Genomic DNA, 19,614 nt, shown 5'->3' on the forward strand with positions numbered 1-19,614 from the left:
AACACCTTTGTCCTGGAATATTGTGGAGAGGTACTTGATCATAAAGAGTTTAAAGCTCGAGTGAAGGAATATGCACGAAATAAAAACATCCACTATTATTTCATGGCTCTGAAAAATGATGAGGTGAGCAGTGTAGTCGTATTTGCTTAGAAACAGATCTGGAAATTGTTGAGTTTGAAAGATTGCCAGTACTGACTGAGCTCTAAGATAGGTGAGAAAAATGAGAAGAATTATTTTGTGTATGAATGTAAAGACTAGTTTCTTAAATTTTTAGGTCTTAACAGCCCTTTGCAACTCTTTAAAATTTTTGAGGATTCTCAGCTTTTGCTTGTCCTTACCAGTATTTACTTATTACTGAGGAGTTTCAAATGATTGATTTATTACACTTTTACTAATTTCTAATGTTTTAGTAGAGTTCAATTATATTTTTATGTCTTTGTATCCATTCTGTTCATAATTATCATGCTTCACATAGCCTCTAGAAAACTGTGCTGTATGCTTCCATGTTCCTTTGTGAGAAAAAAAGGAATGAAAAAACAATAGAATTTTCTTAATATTATAGTGAGAGGCACTTTAATCTGGACAACCTGAAAGGGCATGGGGTGTTGGGATATTGGAGAACCTTAAGAGCGAAAGTTCTGGGTAGGAGATGTATTTCTCACTTTACACGCCTATTGTACTGTACTTATTTATTTATTTATTCATTCATTCAATCAATCAGTCTTCTCTGGTAGTTAGGGAAAAGATGATGGGTTAAAAAGAAGAGCTATTTATAAGTAAGATAAGTCTGGAAAAATGAGGATATGATGTTTATTAAGAGTAGATAGAAAAATTTGTAAAATTGACAGTGTTTAGCACAAGGAAGTTGTAATATTTGGTAAATTTTTGTTGTTGTAATGATAGAAATGTAAAAATGACATTTTAGCCAAAGTTAGGCTTATATAGATTGTTATATTTAAATGCATTAAAAAGATAAATTGGTGATTGAGTCTTAAACTTAAGTCTTTTTTTGAGAGCAGGTAAGAAGGTACACACTTAGGAGAATTAATGCTTCTGAGAGCTTGCAAAAAAATTCCTATCAGTAAGTTTTGATATTTTGAAGTGTTAGAACATAGAAGAATTTTCTTGAGATTGTGTTGAAACATAATCATCAATTTATGTAATTATAGCAAGTTGATAGGGAGCAATTGTTAAGTAAAAAGATACTTAGTGAACATCAGCCCTGTGTAGTACTCAGCTAATGTTTTTATATAAAGACAATTCTAAGTAAGAATTTTCAGAATTCTAGTTTCTGCATTGGTTTTCTTGTTAAATGGATGGAAAAGGAGCTTAAAGGTTATCTTTAAAAATTGTAAAAGGTTTTGGTGAAATTTTAAGTAAAATTCCTATTTTAAAAGAAGAAGATGAAACTGTTTATACAGTGTGCTCCTCTTTTGTAATGTCACAGTTGATGGAAGTAGGGTGAAATTCAACTATATAGTAAGAAAAATGTACTCCTAATTTAAAAAAACTCTGCTGGCCTAGAGTGTAAGCTGCTCCTCGAGATACACAGTCCTCTCCCATGTGATTGACTTCCTCTAAAAATCTTTTGAGAGTCAACTGTGAGACAGCTCCAACTTGATGGCAATGAGTGAATTGAGCAATCAAAGCCCAAACCCATTATTGACTAGTCAGTTCTAACTCACAGCAACAAGTTTCCAAGGCTGTCTGTATCCTGTTTGGAGAAGCCAGCTGCCTTATCTTTCCACTATGGAGAGATTCAGAAATAACCCAAAGTAAATGAGAGAGGCATTGGTAAAGATGGGAAGAATTTACCTATTGGTTAAATGTTTTTAGTTAGCAAATCATCCAGAGAAAACAGTGACTTTTGTTACTTCTTTCTTTCTTTTTTTTTTTTTTAAATTTACATGGTTTTATTTATTTTCTTTTCTGGCCAGTACTGATGCAAGAAAATATTTCTATTCTCAGTATGATAGACTTTTGTTACTTTGATGTAAAAGGTGGTATGAGAAAATTATCTAATGCAGAAGGTTGGGAGAAAGTCTGAATTTACCATAATGTTTTTCTTTACACAATATAATTTTGTGTGTGTGCATGTTTTGCTTTTTAAATTTTTTAAATATTAATTTTAATGAGAATTTACAGAGACTTTGGATTTCCATTCATTGATGCACTTTTCTCCCTGCCCACCCCTCCCCATGTGTGGGGGGTTTTTAAACTTTTTTAAAATTTATTATTCAGTAAAAATTTACAGAGTCTTTGGATTTCCATTCATTCATTGTTGCACTTTTCTCCCCTCTCAACCCTCCCTCCCTACTACACTACCCTCTTGGAAAAGTAAAAGAAAAATTCTTTCATTGTTTTACAAACCCTCCCCCAGGTCCACTCCACTATGCAACTTTCATTCTGGACTTCTGTCATGACAAAAATACCTAATCACATATCCCTTTTAAACAGTTTTCTCCCTCATCTGTTTCAATGCAGTATACATTATTGAACCCATCTTTCTCAGTCTCTTCCCCAACCCCAAGGTCAGTCCTGTTTTACAACAGTGGCACCATGCAGTATTTGTCCTTTTGTGACAGATACTTCACTCAGCATAATGTCCTCCAGAGTCACCCATTTTGAATAGTATTGCATGAGTTCCTTGTTTTTCAATGCAGTGTATTATTCCGTTGTGTGAATATACCACAGCTTCTCTATCCATTCGTTTGTTGATGGGCACTTAGGTTGTTTCCAACTCCTTGCTATTGTGAACAAAGCCGCAATAAACATGGGTGTGCATATATCTGCTTTGATGGCAGTTTGGTCTCTGTGGGGTATATTCCCAGTAGTGGAATTGCTGGGTCAAATAATATCTCTATTTGCAACTTTTTGAGAAAGCGCCATACCATCTTCCACAGTGGTCATGTGTGTTTTTTTAAGTTCTCATGTTTTACTCTTGAATTACTTTTTTTCCTTTACAGATAATTGATGCCACTCAGAAAGGAAATTGCTCTCGTTTCATGAATCACAGCTGTGAGCCAAATTGTGAAACTCAAAAAGTAAGTTAAGGTAGATTGAGAATTTCTGATATTTATTCAGAGTTGCTATTCTGACCATTAATTTTAAATCTTCCATCAAAAGTGTCCATGAACTTAATTTTTTTAGTATCTTTTCTATTTATTTGAAGGAAATTATTTTAAAATTTAGATTTTTTTCTTAAATTGCAAAATAATACATAATTATGTCTTTCAAGCTGCTTTACCTCAGTGCTAATTTAATGTATAACCCTAATGCAATGATCAGGTTCAGGAAATAAAACTCATTAATTTGAAGAATCAAAGCAAGTGGTTTGTATCCACCAGCTGCTCCATGGGAGAAAGATGGGCAGTCTGCTCCTATGCAGTTTAGTCCCTCTCCTGTGCATTTCAATGCCTCTCAACACCCACTAGATGGTCAACTTTGGGTCACTTCCCACTCAAAGGCACACAACAGCAGAAATCTGAAGATTGTATTTGAATTTTTGTCGGCTGTTTCCCTCATGGCCTTTTATAGCAGTATATAATCCAGGAATCCATTTTGCCTTTATTCATCATGTCTCCTTGCCCACAAAATTTTGGTATTAATTTTAATGAACTTCAATGCATAGTGCTTTATTTAGATTCTTTAACAGCTGCTTTCCATGTGCCAGATGTGACTGGTTTAATAATACTGAAAGAATTGAGCTGTCAAATGAGAATGATTATGGATAGTTTCCATGTGGACACACAGCTGCTTCTCAGTCACACTTTGAGTCTTTCTTATCTTTGTGACCCTGGCACATGGTTGACACTTGATAAATTTATTTATGCAATTTGATAAAACATTTTAGATAATAATCTTATTACTCTCCAATTTGTGTTTTGATTTTGACTTGTAAATATGTATTTTAAAATAGTGGTTCTTTGAGTTTTTTAGCTTAAGAATATTGTGGATCCACTCGCCAGAAAATACACATTAATTGATCTCTTTTATGCTGAAATAATGTTTTTGGTTCTTGGGTATTCCCCCCAATTTTCTGCACTAATAGGTTTTATGTATCTTTCTATGTCATTAGCTACTAAAAGCCAAGCAAAATAATAACCCAGTTTGAGTCATTTAACCTAACTTAATCCTTACACTCTTAGCCACTGGTCACTAGATCCCACTGTATTCCTTCATTTCTCAGAAAGTCGTTCTCTTTTTTTTTCCCAATCAGGATCAGGAACAAGTGGCTTGGACAGGAATGCTCCAGTATTTGATTTGCATATGTGTCTTGTAACTGTAGGATCTTATAATTTAGTATATCTACCCCTGTTTAATTCTTGATTTTATGCCTCTGCTCTGATACCCCACCTCATCATACTATGACATAAGACTGCTGTTTCATTAACATTTTAACATCGGTCTTTCTCATACAATGAAAGAACTTTTTCCCCAAAGAAAAAAGCAAACTGGGGAGAGGGCAGACAGGGAGGAAAATGTGCAACAATGAATGAATGGAAATCCAAGTTCTTTGTAAACTTTTATTAAAATTAAAAAAAAAATAAAACAACAACAACAAAAAACCAAGACACAAACATCACTTTTTCTCTGGTTCCAGACCCCATTTATCTTTCATTAACAAAAGAATAGGTGGCTAGAACATATTTTTTTAAATACCTAAGAGAACATAACAGTAAGTATAAATTTGCCAGTGAAATTCAGTGACCGCAAATGCTCCTATTTGCCTAGAAAATCTTTCATGTGTAGAAATGTGTATTTAAAAAAAAATTCTAACCGTTCTATTAGAGATAAAAGTAGACTCCATTAACTGAGTAACACTTAAATATGTTAACTTTATATAAAAAAGTATTTCCTGTTTAGTACTTGAGAAGTTCTTCATTGCTTAAAGACATATGTGTAGTTGAGTCAGAGATGTTCTTTTACAAAATAAAAAATGAAATAGGTTACTGATTTATTTTCTTTTTAAAATATCTCAGTGGACTGTGAATGGACAACTAAGAGTTGGATTTTTTACCACCAAACTGGTTCCTTCAGGTGCAGAGTTAACATTTGACTATCAGTTCCAACGATATGGGTAAGTTCTGCTTCTACTTTTGCTGTGTCCTGATGAGGAACTAGGCTAGACTCCGATAAAAAGATAAAACATTTTGCTGTGAATTGCTTAGCAATTATATTGAATATTCTTACTCTAGCATACAGTTTTGGTTTAATATGTTTTTCCAGCTTATGACACTACTGGCCTCTAAGGGACATACAAGTACAATCACTACCTAATTTCCCCTCTGAACATTTTATCCTCTTATTACTAACTGCTAATTGAATTTTCATAAACATTAATTATAAAATTGTCAAGTACGTGTATGAATATAAATAGATTAATATGTTCCTGTGTATCCTTCAAACCGTGCTCATAGCAACCCAACAGGACAATTGCACCACCTGATAGGGGTTTCCCAAATCTCCATAGGAGCAGACTGCTCATGTTTCTACAGTTAAACCACTGAAGGATTAACAGTCCAGTTTTTCACTTAGCCAAGTGCTCCTTAAATTAGTTATAACTGGAAGGAACTACTTTATGATTTTGAAAACTTTTTTAAAAAGGAAAGAAAGAAGCACTTATCCTACCTTTCCCACAAAGGTGCTACCTCAGGCTGAACCAAATAATTGATGAGAGGAAGTTCTTTGTAGCAGTGGTGTGGCTATCAGTGAAGTTGAAGTGAAACCACAGTCGGGCTTTCTGATTTTGTAGTCTACAGGAAGTTGCTCTATTAACCCAAAAGCTGTGCCTCTCTGGTTTGAATCCAGTAGACAATCTTCGGGAAGAAGATGAGGAATCTCCTCCTGTGTGATTTACAGCCTTGGGAATCCAGGGGAGGGTCACTTTGCGTTTATTCTGACTTAACAATAAAGAGAGAGAGAGAGAGAGAATGAAACCACTATTTTCCAATTTCTGACAAACGAACTAATAGGTGTTTAGACAGTGATCATTAGCTGCCTGATATAAAAGCACAATATCTATGAAATAGTCTTGCCAAAAAAAAAAATTACATCTGAATTAGTTAAAACTTCTCAGAAGTAAGAACTGTAGGAAACAGAAACAGATATTACAGGAATATATATAATCAACAAAATACTGACTTTGGGACACTAAAACAAATAAATTGGCTGAGTATACATGCTGTATAAGAATTTGCATAGCACATTATTTTTCCACTTAGTAATTGACACACAGATCATTCTGTGATATCGATTGTGATCCACACAGTGTTGGTACTCTTCCTGTTTTCTGTTCATTCAGCTCTTCTGCCCTATGTTACCTTCTCATGTTTACTTTTGGAAAGAGATTAAGGAGCACATTCTTTCCAGGTATTTATCTCTAGAGGAGGGTGGACAGTCTCTTCTCATTAAGATTTACAGCCTCAGAGAACAAATGAAGGGTTGCTCTGAGTCATAAATGACTTGACAGCAGTGAGTGTTTGGCTGGAAGGTGGTTTCCAGGAGTGGCTTCAGTTCTAGGTTAGAAAGCATGAGTCTTAGAGATTCCACCAGTGTCTGTCTGATCAGTAAATGTAGTCTTTTTAATGACTTTTCATTTCTATCTGTTTTTTACCCACTCTTTTGGAGATTTTCTGACTGTTCTGGTCAGAATCTAGTTCTTTCTGTTTCAGGTTTTAATTCATGTGGGTGATTAGTCCTTTGGGCTAATTACATCCTTAAGTTGTTGATTTTACTCATTCTGAATTGTTTTAGATGATAAGAGACCAGTATTTGTATCTTACATGATCACTTAGCAAGCTTTTGAAACTCCTGACACTACTTGGAATATGGAACATAATCATTATGAAATATTATGCCTGCTGATTTAGATGTCCCTCACGTTGGTTATCCTGAAACCTTTTTGTCCAGTAAATAAACCCTTTGAGATGTTTGTATCTTAGAAGTTTTCATAAATTTTTGTGCTCTGTTATATATGTATATACATGTAGCACTTATTAGTATGTATGTAGAAATACATACAATTATACTTGTCTAAAAGTATGTGAATTGCACCCTTCCAGCACACATATCTACCTTTTTAAAATTTTTAATTTTTTAAAATTTTTTTGTGTGTTCACCATCAAATTGGTTCTAACTGGTGCAGGAGGAGACTGTCCCTCCTTCTCCACTAGGCCACCAGAGCTTCCGCTACCTTTTATTTTTTAATGCAAAGAAATGTATTAGGAAGAATACTTGACAAACGGAGACAAGGAGGGTCAAGGTACCACTAGGTCGTGACACACCTACTTTTATACCCATTAAGTAATTAAAATTTACTATTGTTATTGCAATTCATCTGACTCAAAATTGAAGGAGCAACAGTGTCTCTCTGGAGACTAAGGTGCGCCTGATACAGGTCATGGTATTTGCAATCGCTTGTTATGCATCAGAGAGTTGGACAATGACTAGGGAGGGCAGAAGGAGAGTGGATGCTTTTGAGCTGTGGTGCTGGAGAAGGGTACTGAATGTACCATGGACTGCCAGGAAAACAAACAGATTCATCTTGGAGAGGATTAAACCAAGCTACTCCGTGGAGGCAAGGATTCTGGGGCTTCGTCTGACATACTTTGGACATGTTGCCAGGAGGGACGGGTCCTTGGAGAGGGACATCATGCTTGGGAGGGTGGAGGGACAGTACAGGAGGGGAAGACCCTCTATGAGATGGATTGATTCAGTGACTGGGGTATTCGGGATGGGTGTGTCAGAGGTGGTGCAGTTGGCGCAGGATAGAGCAGGGTTTAGGGCTGTTGTGCATAGGGTCGCTATGAGTGGGAAACGACTCGACGGCACATAACAACAACAACAATTGTTATTGCAGGATTGTATATGTTATGGTATTAATAGTTGTGCTTTATTCTTGTGTACTTCTCATTGTCTGTTTGCCTTGATCACATTGTGTTTTACTGTCATATTGTGTTTTTCTTTGCACCCAAATAAATACAGATCTGTAGATCGCTTTTAACACTTCAAAGACGTCTTTGAAGGAGCTTTGCTGATACTTTGTTTGATTTCTTGACTTCTACTTTTATCTGAAAGAATTCATTTTAAAATAGGACCTAACATTTTTATTTATCATATTATATGTGTATGCATTGGTAGCTTCTCTGTTGATACTAAATAGCACTTCAGGTGTTGTTTCCTGGGTATTTTAATGCTCTTAGTGCAACTATATGAAAGAAATTTAGTTATTCTAAGCTATACAAAGTTTATCAGTTACTTATACTGTGGCATTGAGAATGTTTGAGATACTCCTGTGCATGTTTTATGTTTATTATCTGAGAACTTAATTCTGAGGTACTTGTACCTCTGATTATGACCTAGTACAAATAGCAGCTGATTAATTCCCATTCAGTCTGTCTCCTTTGGCAGATGTTCAAGGGATGAGTGCAGATCAGGTTCATAGTAAAACCTTGTGCTTGTATGGATGCCTTTGAGGTGAGGGAAACAAAATCAAGTGTAATATGTGATTTTGTGAAATTTTTTTTCTCCTCTCTCTCTCCATTGAACAGTATATTTTTGTGCCTCTGATTACTGCTATCCTATACTAAATCTGTTAGTTTGCATTTAAAATACTCCATGTTTTCTTCAGTTAGTTCTGGTCACAGAGTTAATAAATGGTCACCTTTGTCTACCCAAGCCTACGACTTAAGACCAACCTAGGGCATCACTCTGTATCACTCTCCCTTGATCATTTATTTATTACAGTGTTTATTATTACTTTATCTTATCCTTATAACCTTTTAATAATATTTCTTTTAAAATATCCTGTTCTAATTAATACATTTATATCTGCTTCTGACAATATATTTTGTCTTTTCTCTGCCAATTAAACACTTAATATGCCGATAATAAGGAACCAGGATGGCTTAGTGTATAAAATATAAGACTGCTAATTAAAAGGTTTGCAGTTCACATCCACAGTTGTTCAGAGATAGAAGGATAAGTGGTCTCCTATAAAGATTTACATCCTTGGAAACTCAGTGGAGAGTTGCATCTCTGAGACAGAAACAGTAATATTAATGTCTAAGCTATTTAATCATTGTTCTTAGATCAAGAATATATATTAGTCTTATTTTCCTATCTTAGTAAATGCTTTCAAGTTATTGTTAGATGCCATTGAATCCCTGCTGCTCATAATGACCCTATAAACAGAGTTGACCCTTGCCCTGTCCTGCAGCATCCTCACATCTTTCTCAATTTTGGGCTCACTGTAGCCACTGAATGTCATCTTCTCTTTCCCTGACCCTCTCTCTCTGTCTTTCCTAATGTGATGTCTTTTTCAAGAACTGACCCTACTTGGCAGCCTTTCCTGAAATAGGTGACCGAAGTTTTATCATTCTTGCCTCTAAGGAGCATTTTAATTGCACTTCCTCCCAAGACAAACTTTAGTCTTTTATTCTTGTCTATTGTATATCCAATACTCTTTGCCAGTAACACAGTTTAAAGGCATCCATTTTCTTCGGTCATCCTTACTTAATTGTCCATCTTCAGATGCATAGAAAACAATTTTAAAATATCACCTTGCTCTTTAACACTTTGGAGAGGTTCTGGACATCAGATTTCCACAGCACAGTGTGTTTTTTGATTTCTTAACTGTGGCTACCATAGCTGTAGATTGTGTAAGTGTTGATTGTAGATCCAGGTAAAATCAAATCATTGATAACTTTGCTCTTTTTATAGTCTCTTGTCTTTATTCAGTTAGTGCTTCAAATCTTCACTTTCAGCAAGCATGGTTGTGTCATCTGCATTACACAGGTTGGAGAAATTACTCATTCAATTCTTGGTTGCTTTTGTTTAGCCAATAAAGGAAGATTGGAAAAAGAATGAATATATTTTTAAGCATTTTATGGTGATTTAGGTTAATGTTTACAGAGAAAATTGGTTTTCCAGACAATTTAAACATGTTTGTTACATTGAGAACAAATATATTTTAAGGCATTTTCATTAGATGTGTCAGATTTATTGGGGTTTCTTAGAATTACTTTTTTTTCTTTAGCTGGAAATGATTTCTATCTTGAATGTAATTGTTAAATTGTTGACAACTTCATATTGTTCACTTCTTTTTTTCTGCTTCCTGGACAGAAAAGAGGCACAGAAATGTTTCTGTGGGTCCGCTAATTGCCGAGGTTACCTGGGAGGAGAGAACAGGGTCAGCATTCGAGCCGCAGGAGGGAAGATGAAGAAGGAGAGATCCCGGAAAAAGGATTCAGTGAGTGTTTTATCCTTCTTTTAACTTTTCACAGTGTATATTTTAAGGAAGATAGGTAGCTTTTTTTTTTTCCTTTTCTTAAGGTAGCTTTTTTGAAAAGTTTTTAAAAGGCAAACTAATTACCAAAGAAATTTAGGACCAGATGAAATACTATTGGAAAAGAAGTATGGTGGCATTTTTAAGTTAAGAGAAATTAGAATTCAATAGTGAGAATTGTTGAAATCATCTTGAAAACATTTGGGTAACAGTTTGTAAGAACTTGTAAAAAATCCTTAGTGGAAATACTTACAAGTCAATTAGCTCAGTTAACTCTAATCTACATTCTCAATCTTTGAGTATAGGTTTTCCTTTTGTTTAGAATTCTAAGCTTTGAATGTGTTATAAAATTATATTCTGGGAAGATTTTTCTCTTTTCTTTTTTTTAAAAGTACAAAGTGAGTTTTAGAACCCAACAGACAACCTAAGAATGAGTAAAAAATAGTCTCAGAGGGTTTGTTGGGGGCTTTTGTTGTTTTTGTGACAAGCTTTTTTTTTCTTTTTTAATTATTTTTGTGTGCGTGTACCGTCAAATCAGATCTGACTGGTACAGGAGGAGATTGTCCCTCCTTTCCCGGCAGAGCATCTGGTGGATTCGAACTGTGCGCCTCTGGGATTGTAGTTGCAGCTCCTTGCCACTAGGCCACCAGAGCTCCCCTGTGACAAGCTTTTATATACCTTTGTTCACCTGAGTTACTATGAGGCTGGAGGCCTTGGACTTGTATTAAAGAAAATTGCGGATAGGACATATACTTTCTGTAGGTTTAAAGAAATTCTCTTTCCTTTGTCTAAGGATTGTTTTACCAGAATGATATTTCTTAAATTGTGTTCCTTATCTTGTCTACCTCTGAGCCACCTAACAGGGTGTATTAAGTAAAAAAATGACTATTTCTGAGCTCTGCTTCAGTCCTGTATATCTTAACAAAAAGTTACAGGAGTTTAGTTCTCTAATTTTGGGTTGAATGAAGGTTTTAAAAAACCACATTGAGATTTCATACAATCATTCATTTTGTTTTACAACATTAATTATTCTTAATTAATCAGTTCTTAGTGTGTCTAACTCTGGTTCAGATCCACCAGCAGATCTGTAGGAGAAGAATGGGCACTTGCCTTCCTCAGTTCCAAGTTGACTGCAGTGAGTTGAGTGGTGAATCACCCCTTACTGCACATTGCCTTGTGGGAAGATTTAGAAATAATAGCAACTCCCTCTATGATTCTTTTGGAATTAGTTCTTCCCTAGACTTTTATATGATGAAAAATTTTATTATAGTTATTAATATGTTTATCTTTAACATGAACTAAAAAGTATCTTCACCCTCCTCTCAGTATTAGCCCTTGATTTGTAAACCTAATACTTTGTTTTATGACTCTTATTTATAACTTAGTTCTTTAAAAATTATAAACTTCCAGGACAAGCAGTTGTCTTGTTTGGGTATGTCACACACTGTTGTTGTTGTATACCTTCGAGTCTGAACTGACCCATAGCTGATCCTCTAGCAGGTTTCAGAGGCTGTAAATCACATAGGAGAAGATTGCCCCTCCTCCTCTCACAGAGCAGCTAGTAGATTCGGACTGTAATGCCTTTGGGGTTGCAGTATAGCTTCTAATGTTAGGCTGCCAGAGTGTCTAGTGGGTGTCTAATTAGGGAGCTCTGGTGATGTAGTGGGTAACATTCTCTGCTGGTATCCCAAAGGGAGGGCACTTTGGAAGACACTGGACCAATAAGCAACATAATGATAGGTAGAAAAAAGATTGAAGCTCTCATGGATTTCATTTTTCTCAGATCCACTATCAACACCCATGATAAAAGCAACCAAGAAATCATAAGATGTGCTGCAGTGAGGAAATCATCTGATAGGAACCTCTCCGAAAGTGCTAAAGAACAATGATGTCATTGTAAAGACTGAGGTGCACCTGATCCAAGCCATGGTCTTTCAGTTACTTCCTGTGCCCCTGCAAGTTGAACAATGACATTTGAATTATGATGTTGGAGAAGAGTACTGAATATCCATTTAGCTGCCAAAAGAACAGATAAGCATGTCTTAGGGTGAAATGGTGAAACTTATTTCACTTACTTTGGGCTTGTCAGGTGTAGCCCTCCATGGGGAAAGACAATGTTTTGGGAAATGTGGAGCATTAAAAAAGAAAGGAATACCTTCAACAAGATGAATTGACATAGTGACTGTAGCCATGGACTTGAGCATGGCAAAGATCAAGAGAATAGCAAAGGATGGGACAGGATTCAGATCTGTTATGCATAGGCTGGCTGTGAGTAGTCAAATTGATGGCACGTAACAACAGCTTATCTCATTACTGGTATAGGTCTCCTTTAGAAAACAGTACAGTATTATCATTAAGCTATCATTACAGTAGAGATGTTGAAAAATTGTTCATAGAGATTTGTTTGCAAAATTCTGCTGTTTCAACTCATTTATTCATTATAACATTAATTTCTTTTAGTGTTACCATTACTTCCCAGTAGTAAATATAGTATATTTCTTGTTATATATACTGTGATGTGCATTTAACAAGTATTTATTGAGTGAATGAAAGTAACATAATAACTTAGTTTTGTCTGTCTCAGAATTGTTACATGCCTGTTTCTTTAAAAAGATACTATGTCTTAGCCCAGTGAATATTGACATCTCAAAAATGGTGTATCAGAGAAAGACTTGGGCAGACAACTGATAGACTTCATAGAATAAAGACAGCCATGGAGTCATAGCCATCCACTTCAGCAGCTGGGCAAACCATTTCCCCATGCTTCCAGGGGAAAGTCACCTGACAAGGCTCTCTGTAAACACAAGCATTAATCTAGGTCAAAGGGGCCAAGACCAAGGAAGACAAATCCAAGGACATATGAAGAAAAAACTCACCCAAAAGCCCTCCACCTGTCCCAGAAAGGTGAAGAAGCCAAAAGAGCTCTACGGCCACTATTACAAGTTTAACATAAGGGCAAGGTGTACTGGGCCACCAAGGACCAAGAGATGAGTGCAGCCACATCTATCAGCTCCGAGAACACCCAGTGAGCCATCAGAGCAGGGCCGTGGGCCCCAGCTTCTAGGCCTCTGCTTGGTGAAGGGCCATTCACCTACGCTGACCCTGGGGTAGTTTCAAATAAAACAATACATGAAAGGGCAGAAAGCTCCCCACTTACCAACATAATGAGAAAATGGAAGAGGAGAACATCACAAAATGAAAACTGGATGTATCATTACATCACTGCCAAACTGCTGAAATTAATGGTCAGCTAAACTGACACATAACCTTAATCATCATTTAGCATTCATTACTTTTTTCATTGTTTTAAATTCATGCACATTGTTTTTTATGCTTTCTCCTTCTACCCACCCAACTCTTCAACCCCGTGATTTTTCCCCTCCCTCATCTGTGCCTTTTCCTCTTTGTATATCCATACACATCTCACTGGTTATACTTCTGTTATTAGCATTAATAATGAATAATTAATTAAATAGGTAATATTTGTCTTTAAACACATTAAGTCTCCAGCATTTCCCATACTGTATTTTTCAAAATCGTTACTTTTAAATGCTGCATAGTATTCCATTGTGTGACTATACCACAGTTTCTCAATACAGTTATTTAAGTTATTTATTGATGGACATTTAAACTATTTTCCATGTCTTGTTATTGTGAATATTGGTGCCATGAACATCGATATATAAATCACTCTTTCTCAGTTCTGTTTCCCTTGGGGTATTTCCTAGCAGTGGGTCATATGGAATCCATGTTCAGCTTTTTGAGGACACACAAAATTGCCTTCCAGAGTGGTTGTACCATTTTACATTTCCACTAACAGTGTATGAGAGTTCCAATCTCTCCACATTCTCTCCAGCATTTATTGCCTACTCTTCTGTTAAACTTTGCCAATGCTACTGGGATAAGATGGTATCTCACTATAGTTTTGATTTGCATCTCTCCTGTTACCAGTGATTTTGAGCATCTCTTCGTGTGTCTGTTGGTCATGCAAATGTCTTTTTCTGTGAAAGGTCTTTCCCTATTATTTTGTAATTAGGTTATTAGACTTTTTCTTGTGGAGGCCCAGAAGTAGTTTATAAATTTTCATTATAAGATCTTTGTCTGAGATGTCATTACCAAATGTTTTTCCCAGTCACTTGGTTTTCTTTTCACCCTCTCCGAAAAAGTTTCTGATGCACGCAGGGACTTAATCTTTAGAAGGTCCCATTTATGAATGCTGTTCTCTCCTGGTTGTGCAAGTATTCATTATTCTTGGCTTACACCTGGCCATCTCAAGTTCCTTAACATCAGATGTACAAATTAGAACTAGGAATGTAGAAATAATAAGGGAAGAGTAGGGGAAATAAAAATCATATACATATAAATACCTGTAACATATACTTAAGTATCTATGAAATATTTATATATTTCTTTAAAGGTAGTATACTTGTGGTGAACAAAGGGAATTTTAAACCCTGTCATTTCTGCTCTAAAAACTTGAGTTTTGTGCATAAATGTAATATCCCAAATTGTAAGTTCTGTGTGTGCCACGGAGTCAAAATTGACTCATTGCTGACCCTTCAGCGGATTTTCAGAGACTGTTACTCAAACAGATTACTCATTCTTTTCCTGCTGATGAAGGCATCTTTTTCTTAAAAGTATATATCTTTCTGCTGCAAAGAATTGGAAACCATCCCAAACCTTTAGTAAGTTAATCCCCCTATTACTTTAAGTATAATATTTGATACATCCAAAGAATGTTTGAGTTATAATGCTAATTATAAAATGATACCTTATGACTATACTCCACTTTAGAGCTATTGCCAATATGTGTGAGGACTTACCTCCTTTAGAATGTCATAGGTCTTAATTTTGTTCCTTGCCTTACTAAAATAAATATTTCAAAAAGTGTCTCTCAAATTTGATTTTGTAGTGTCTAAAAATAAATTGACAGTTTATGTAATCTCCTGAAAAAAAATTTTTTTCACTATAACATGCTCATAAGATTGAGTGTTTTACATTTAGTTACAGTTAATTCCTTTTTGCTGTGGTATAATACTCCACTCTGTAAACATGTTATTTTTTCCATCTTGTCCACAGACATTTGAGTTCTTGGTAAATTTTCTTCCTATTACGAATGAAAGACTTAAATGCTTATTCTTGCAAATCTCCAGTTACTCATAGGTAAAAGTTACTCTAGCTTTTATTCTTCAGATTAAAATTGCTAGATACAGGAGATAGAAATACTTGATTTTTTAAGGTAATTATTTGCACATCATCTGATAGTTGTTTGTCTTTATAGGACATTTTTCTTTTTTTTTTTCTTCTATCATTCTTATTTATTGTTGTTTTTTTAATTATAATTATATTTTATTAATTTTCATAAACATTTACAGAGATTTTGGGCTTCCACTCATTCATTGTTGCACTATTCTCTCTACCCTCCTCCCAGTTTGTTCTTGTCCAAATGCCACAGTGCTTGTCAAAGCCAGTTCTGATTAATCTTCTTTGTCAGTGTATCCTTTGCCATTCCCTATCACTCCTCCCTGAGAGAGACTTCACCCTGAGTCATAAGGAAAAGGGGACGGCGTATTCTCTTAGCTACTTCCTGCTGAAAAGGGACGCTGTGGGTTTCAGGGTGAAGATCTTCTCTCACTACTCTAAAGGGCCCCTTTGGCAGTAAGAAACACATAGAATATTATGGAGATTGATTTTGGAATTCAGATGCACTCTTATTGATTGTGCTTGGCTGTACATGTACATATCCTTGAAGATGTATCATGGGGGTGTTGCAACCTAGAAGACACAAATTTGACTAACAAGTTATAAGTACATGAGTCCAAAAATTATGGAAAAGTAAAAGAAAAGATTCTTTCATTGTTTTACAAACCCTCCCCCAGGTCCCCTCCATCATGCAGCCCTCGCTCTAGTCTGCTGTGATGACAGAAATACCCAGTTACATCTCTCTTTTAAACGGTTCTCTCCCTCCTCTGTTTCAGTGCAGTATACATTATTGAACCCATCTTACTCAGTCTCTCCCCAACCCCAAGGACAGTCCCATTCTACAACAGTGGCATCATGTAATATTTGTCCTTTTGTGACTGGGATATTTCACTCAGCATAATGTTCTCCAGAGTCAACCATTTTGAATAATATTGCATGAGTTCCTTGTTTTTTAATGCAGCATAGTATTCCATTGTGCGAATATACCACAGCTTCTCTAGCCATTCGTTTGTTGATGGGCACTTAGGTTGTTTCCAACTCCTTGCTATTGTGAACAAAGCTGCAATTATAGGACATTTTTCTGTTTCAGCTGATTACAATGGCTCTAGAATCTGAAACTGCACTTGACATTTACTAATTGCCTGGTAAATTTGATGAGTTAACGGAATGTGTTTCATACTCATTTTGCCAGTTTATACTTTTATCGACCATGGAAATCTTTCATTTGAGTTGCATGTTTGCCTTGACTTGGATCCTGCTCCACCCCCAAGTCTAGTTAATGAGTTCTTTACCATAGTTTTAACTGTTTTCTCATTTGATGATGGGATGCTGCACATCTTTTCAGGGTCTTTGGCTCTTAAGTTAGGATGTTTTGCAACCAGATGATCTTCTTTACTGTTACAGGTGGATGGAGAGCTAGAAGCCCTAATGGAAAATGGTGAAGGTCTCTCAGATAAAAACCAGGTTCTCAGCTTATCCCGATTAATGGTTAGGATTGAAACATTGGAGCAAAAACTAACCTGTCTTGAGCTAATACAGGTGAGCATTTTAATACTAATTTACTCTTTAATTTGAGGTGGGACATTTAAACAGAACCCAGAAAGCTTAATTGAGAAAGATGAATTCTGATGAGAGTTTTAAAATGAGTGTGTGAGAGACCTCTGGGGTTCTAGTGACAAGAAGTTGCACTGCAATCCCAAAAACGTGCAGTTTGAATCCACTGAATGATCAATGGGAGAAAGAAGCATGGGCAGTCCCCTCCTGTGCGATAAAATGCCTCTGAAAACCTGCCAGAGTCAGTTACGACTATGATGGTACACAATTACAACATGTGAATTCTGCTTGATTTTTATTTGAAAATGGCGTTCTGTCTAATGAAAAAGCATTTTTATGTGCATGTATCTCTCATACTTCATGCACTTGGTACAGTATTCCTCCCTTTTGGATTACTAGCCTGCTGTTTGTACCATTGAATCTCAAAACAAGGAGTGTTAGCTGTAACCTCATTTACGTATGCCACAAAATGTTGGGCAATAAAAAGAGTTTTAAAACATATAAGAAAAACAAAAAGGGTTTTGAGTAATCTTCTAAAAGTGAGAGGAAAAAAATACTTTCTTTAAAAAAAATTTTATTGTTTTTTGTGTGTGTGTGTGTACCGTCAAATCGGATCTGACTGGTACAGGAGGAGATTGCCCCTCCTTCTCCAGCAGAGCATCTGGTGGATTTAAACTACATACCTCTGGGATTGCAGTGTAGCTTCTTGCTACTAGGCCACCAGAGCTCCAAGACCAATTTTTTTTTTATAACTTTAACCTTTTCAGTAAAAATAGTAGATGCAAATTATTTCTTAATCCCTCAGAATTGCATTTCAATGTAAAGAATGTTTTATATTTAAATTACTTTCTACTTGAACAAAAATCTAGTTTGCTTGGGTACATTTTGGCCATCATTACGGGTCTGTTATTAAGTGTTTGTTTAGTTGAGTCATTCAAAACAGAATTCTAGTTTTTAGTAAATATAAATGGATTCTTTACTCTTATCTACAAGCCTTCTGGAACAGTTTGTTCAGTGTTTCCTCTTTCCTGACACCCTGTACCTTGTCTCCCTTCCCTCATGGAAGAACACACACTCACAGTCTTGCCTGAAATCCTTTTTGGAACGTCATGGACTTTCCTTGCTGTGGATCTGGATGGCAGAGCTAGGTGATGGTCGGGAAAGTAACCTAAAGCTTCAAGAAGAGGTTGGTTCACATTTAGTTTTCTTATTTAAGATTTCTGTATTGACTGCTTAGGTTGAGGATATATGACAATGTTAATGGCTATTAACTTAGCGGTATAACTGTTGGTGTTATCACTCCTATAACACCTGACTAGTTTTGAATTTGTCACATAGTTTTCCCTTTTAAAAGTCATGTTGTTACTATAAAACTGGGACTGGCAAGATTGAACTATGAAAAGTGTTATAGTTAAATAAAGGGGACCCCAGTTTGTTGCTAAAATTACGGATTTTTAAAAAGATGGAAAATCATATAAAACTTGAGTTCTGGGACTCTTAAAAAATTAGGAGCTTTGTCTGAGTTTTACACTCAACCTAAAGAAAGTTAATGAATAAAATGAAAGGAAAATATAAAAAAAATTAGGAGCTGTTCTGGGTTACAATAGTAAAAACATTTTGAAGATTGATGAGGTATTTTAAAAGTTCTAAGTAAATGTATAACGTAAGCATAGACCAGTAAGTTCTTGCTCTTACCCCTCTTACTCTTCCTGGGAGAGTTCACAATAAATTGGGTAACCTCTGTAGAAATGCATTGAAAAGTGCTTTGGGAAGAATTTTCTTGGATTTCAGAGGAAATGGCAGAAAGAAGACAGTCTGTCTTTAGTAGATAGCTGTTTAGCAGATTAAAAAGGTACTAGGGAGCCCTGGTGACTGAGTGGTTAAAGGTTACGCTGCGAACTCAGAGGTACATAGTTTGAATCCATCAGCTGCTCTGTGGGAGAAACATAAGCAGTCTTGTGGGATTTATTGCCCCTGAAAACTCACTGGTGTGTCAGCTGTGAGTTGGTCCTGACTCCCTAGTATATAACAATAACAAAAAGTTAGTATCTGCATTTTTATGTGCATGAAAGAAATCATAATTGTAGGATGTTGTATAACTCCCAAGTTTACAGGATGAAATTTCACTGTTGTATGCATGTACGTGTACATATTATTTATTCACAGTGTCCTCAGGCTAGGGAACTGCTCAAAGAGAATTTTTATAAAATTCTTCATCAGAGTTGAGTAGCGAGACACTCTGCCTTTGTTTTTGCCCTTCCTATTAGTCTTATTAAAGCTGCTTTGTATCCTTTCTAGAACAAAAGAATATTAAAACATTTTAATCTATGCATTTACAGGGCCTGAAGATTTCGTTTAATAAGGTGGTAGTAGTAGAATGTCCCTTTTCTTCAGCGATTATCTAAGCCCAGTCAGGGGCTTAAAAAGTCAGCTAACTGTATAAAGTGATCTCTTTTTTTGTTTGTTTGTTTAATTAGATCATAAAGACTTTGGAGCACTTGCCCATTCCTACTAAAAATATGTTAGAAGAAAGCAAAGTTCTTCCAATCATTCAGCGTTGGTCACAAACC

General features: G+C 35.8%; 1 protein-coding gene across 1 annotated transcript in view; it reads left to right on the forward strand.

The window, feature by feature from the left end:
• The window catches only part of SETD2 (SET domain containing 2), a 94,439-nt gene that overhangs the window by 25,238 nt on the left and 49,587 nt on the right, over positions 1-19,614 (forward strand). Inside the window, 7 exon segments of the mRNA XM_006893034.1 lie at positions 1-123; positions 2,967-3,044; positions 4,983-5,080; positions 10,126-10,252; positions 16,895-17,029; positions 18,111-18,230; positions 19,522-19,608. The exon segment at positions 1-123 is cut by the window's left edge and continues 1 nt beyond it. Coding sequence (XP_006893096.1) covers positions 1-123; positions 2,967-3,044; positions 4,983-5,080; positions 10,126-10,252; positions 16,895-17,029; positions 18,111-18,230; positions 19,522-19,608 — 768 coding nt within the window.

This window comes from Elephantulus edwardii, unplaced genomic scaffold, assembly GCF_000299155.1.
Source record: "Elephantulus edwardii isolate Elephantulus edwardi_28Jun2011 unplaced genomic scaffold, EleEdw1.0 scaffold00121, whole genome shotgun sequence".
In the NCBI taxonomy this organism is placed as follows: domain Eukaryota; kingdom Metazoa; phylum Chordata; class Mammalia; order Macroscelidea; family Macroscelididae; genus Elephantulus; species Elephantulus edwardii.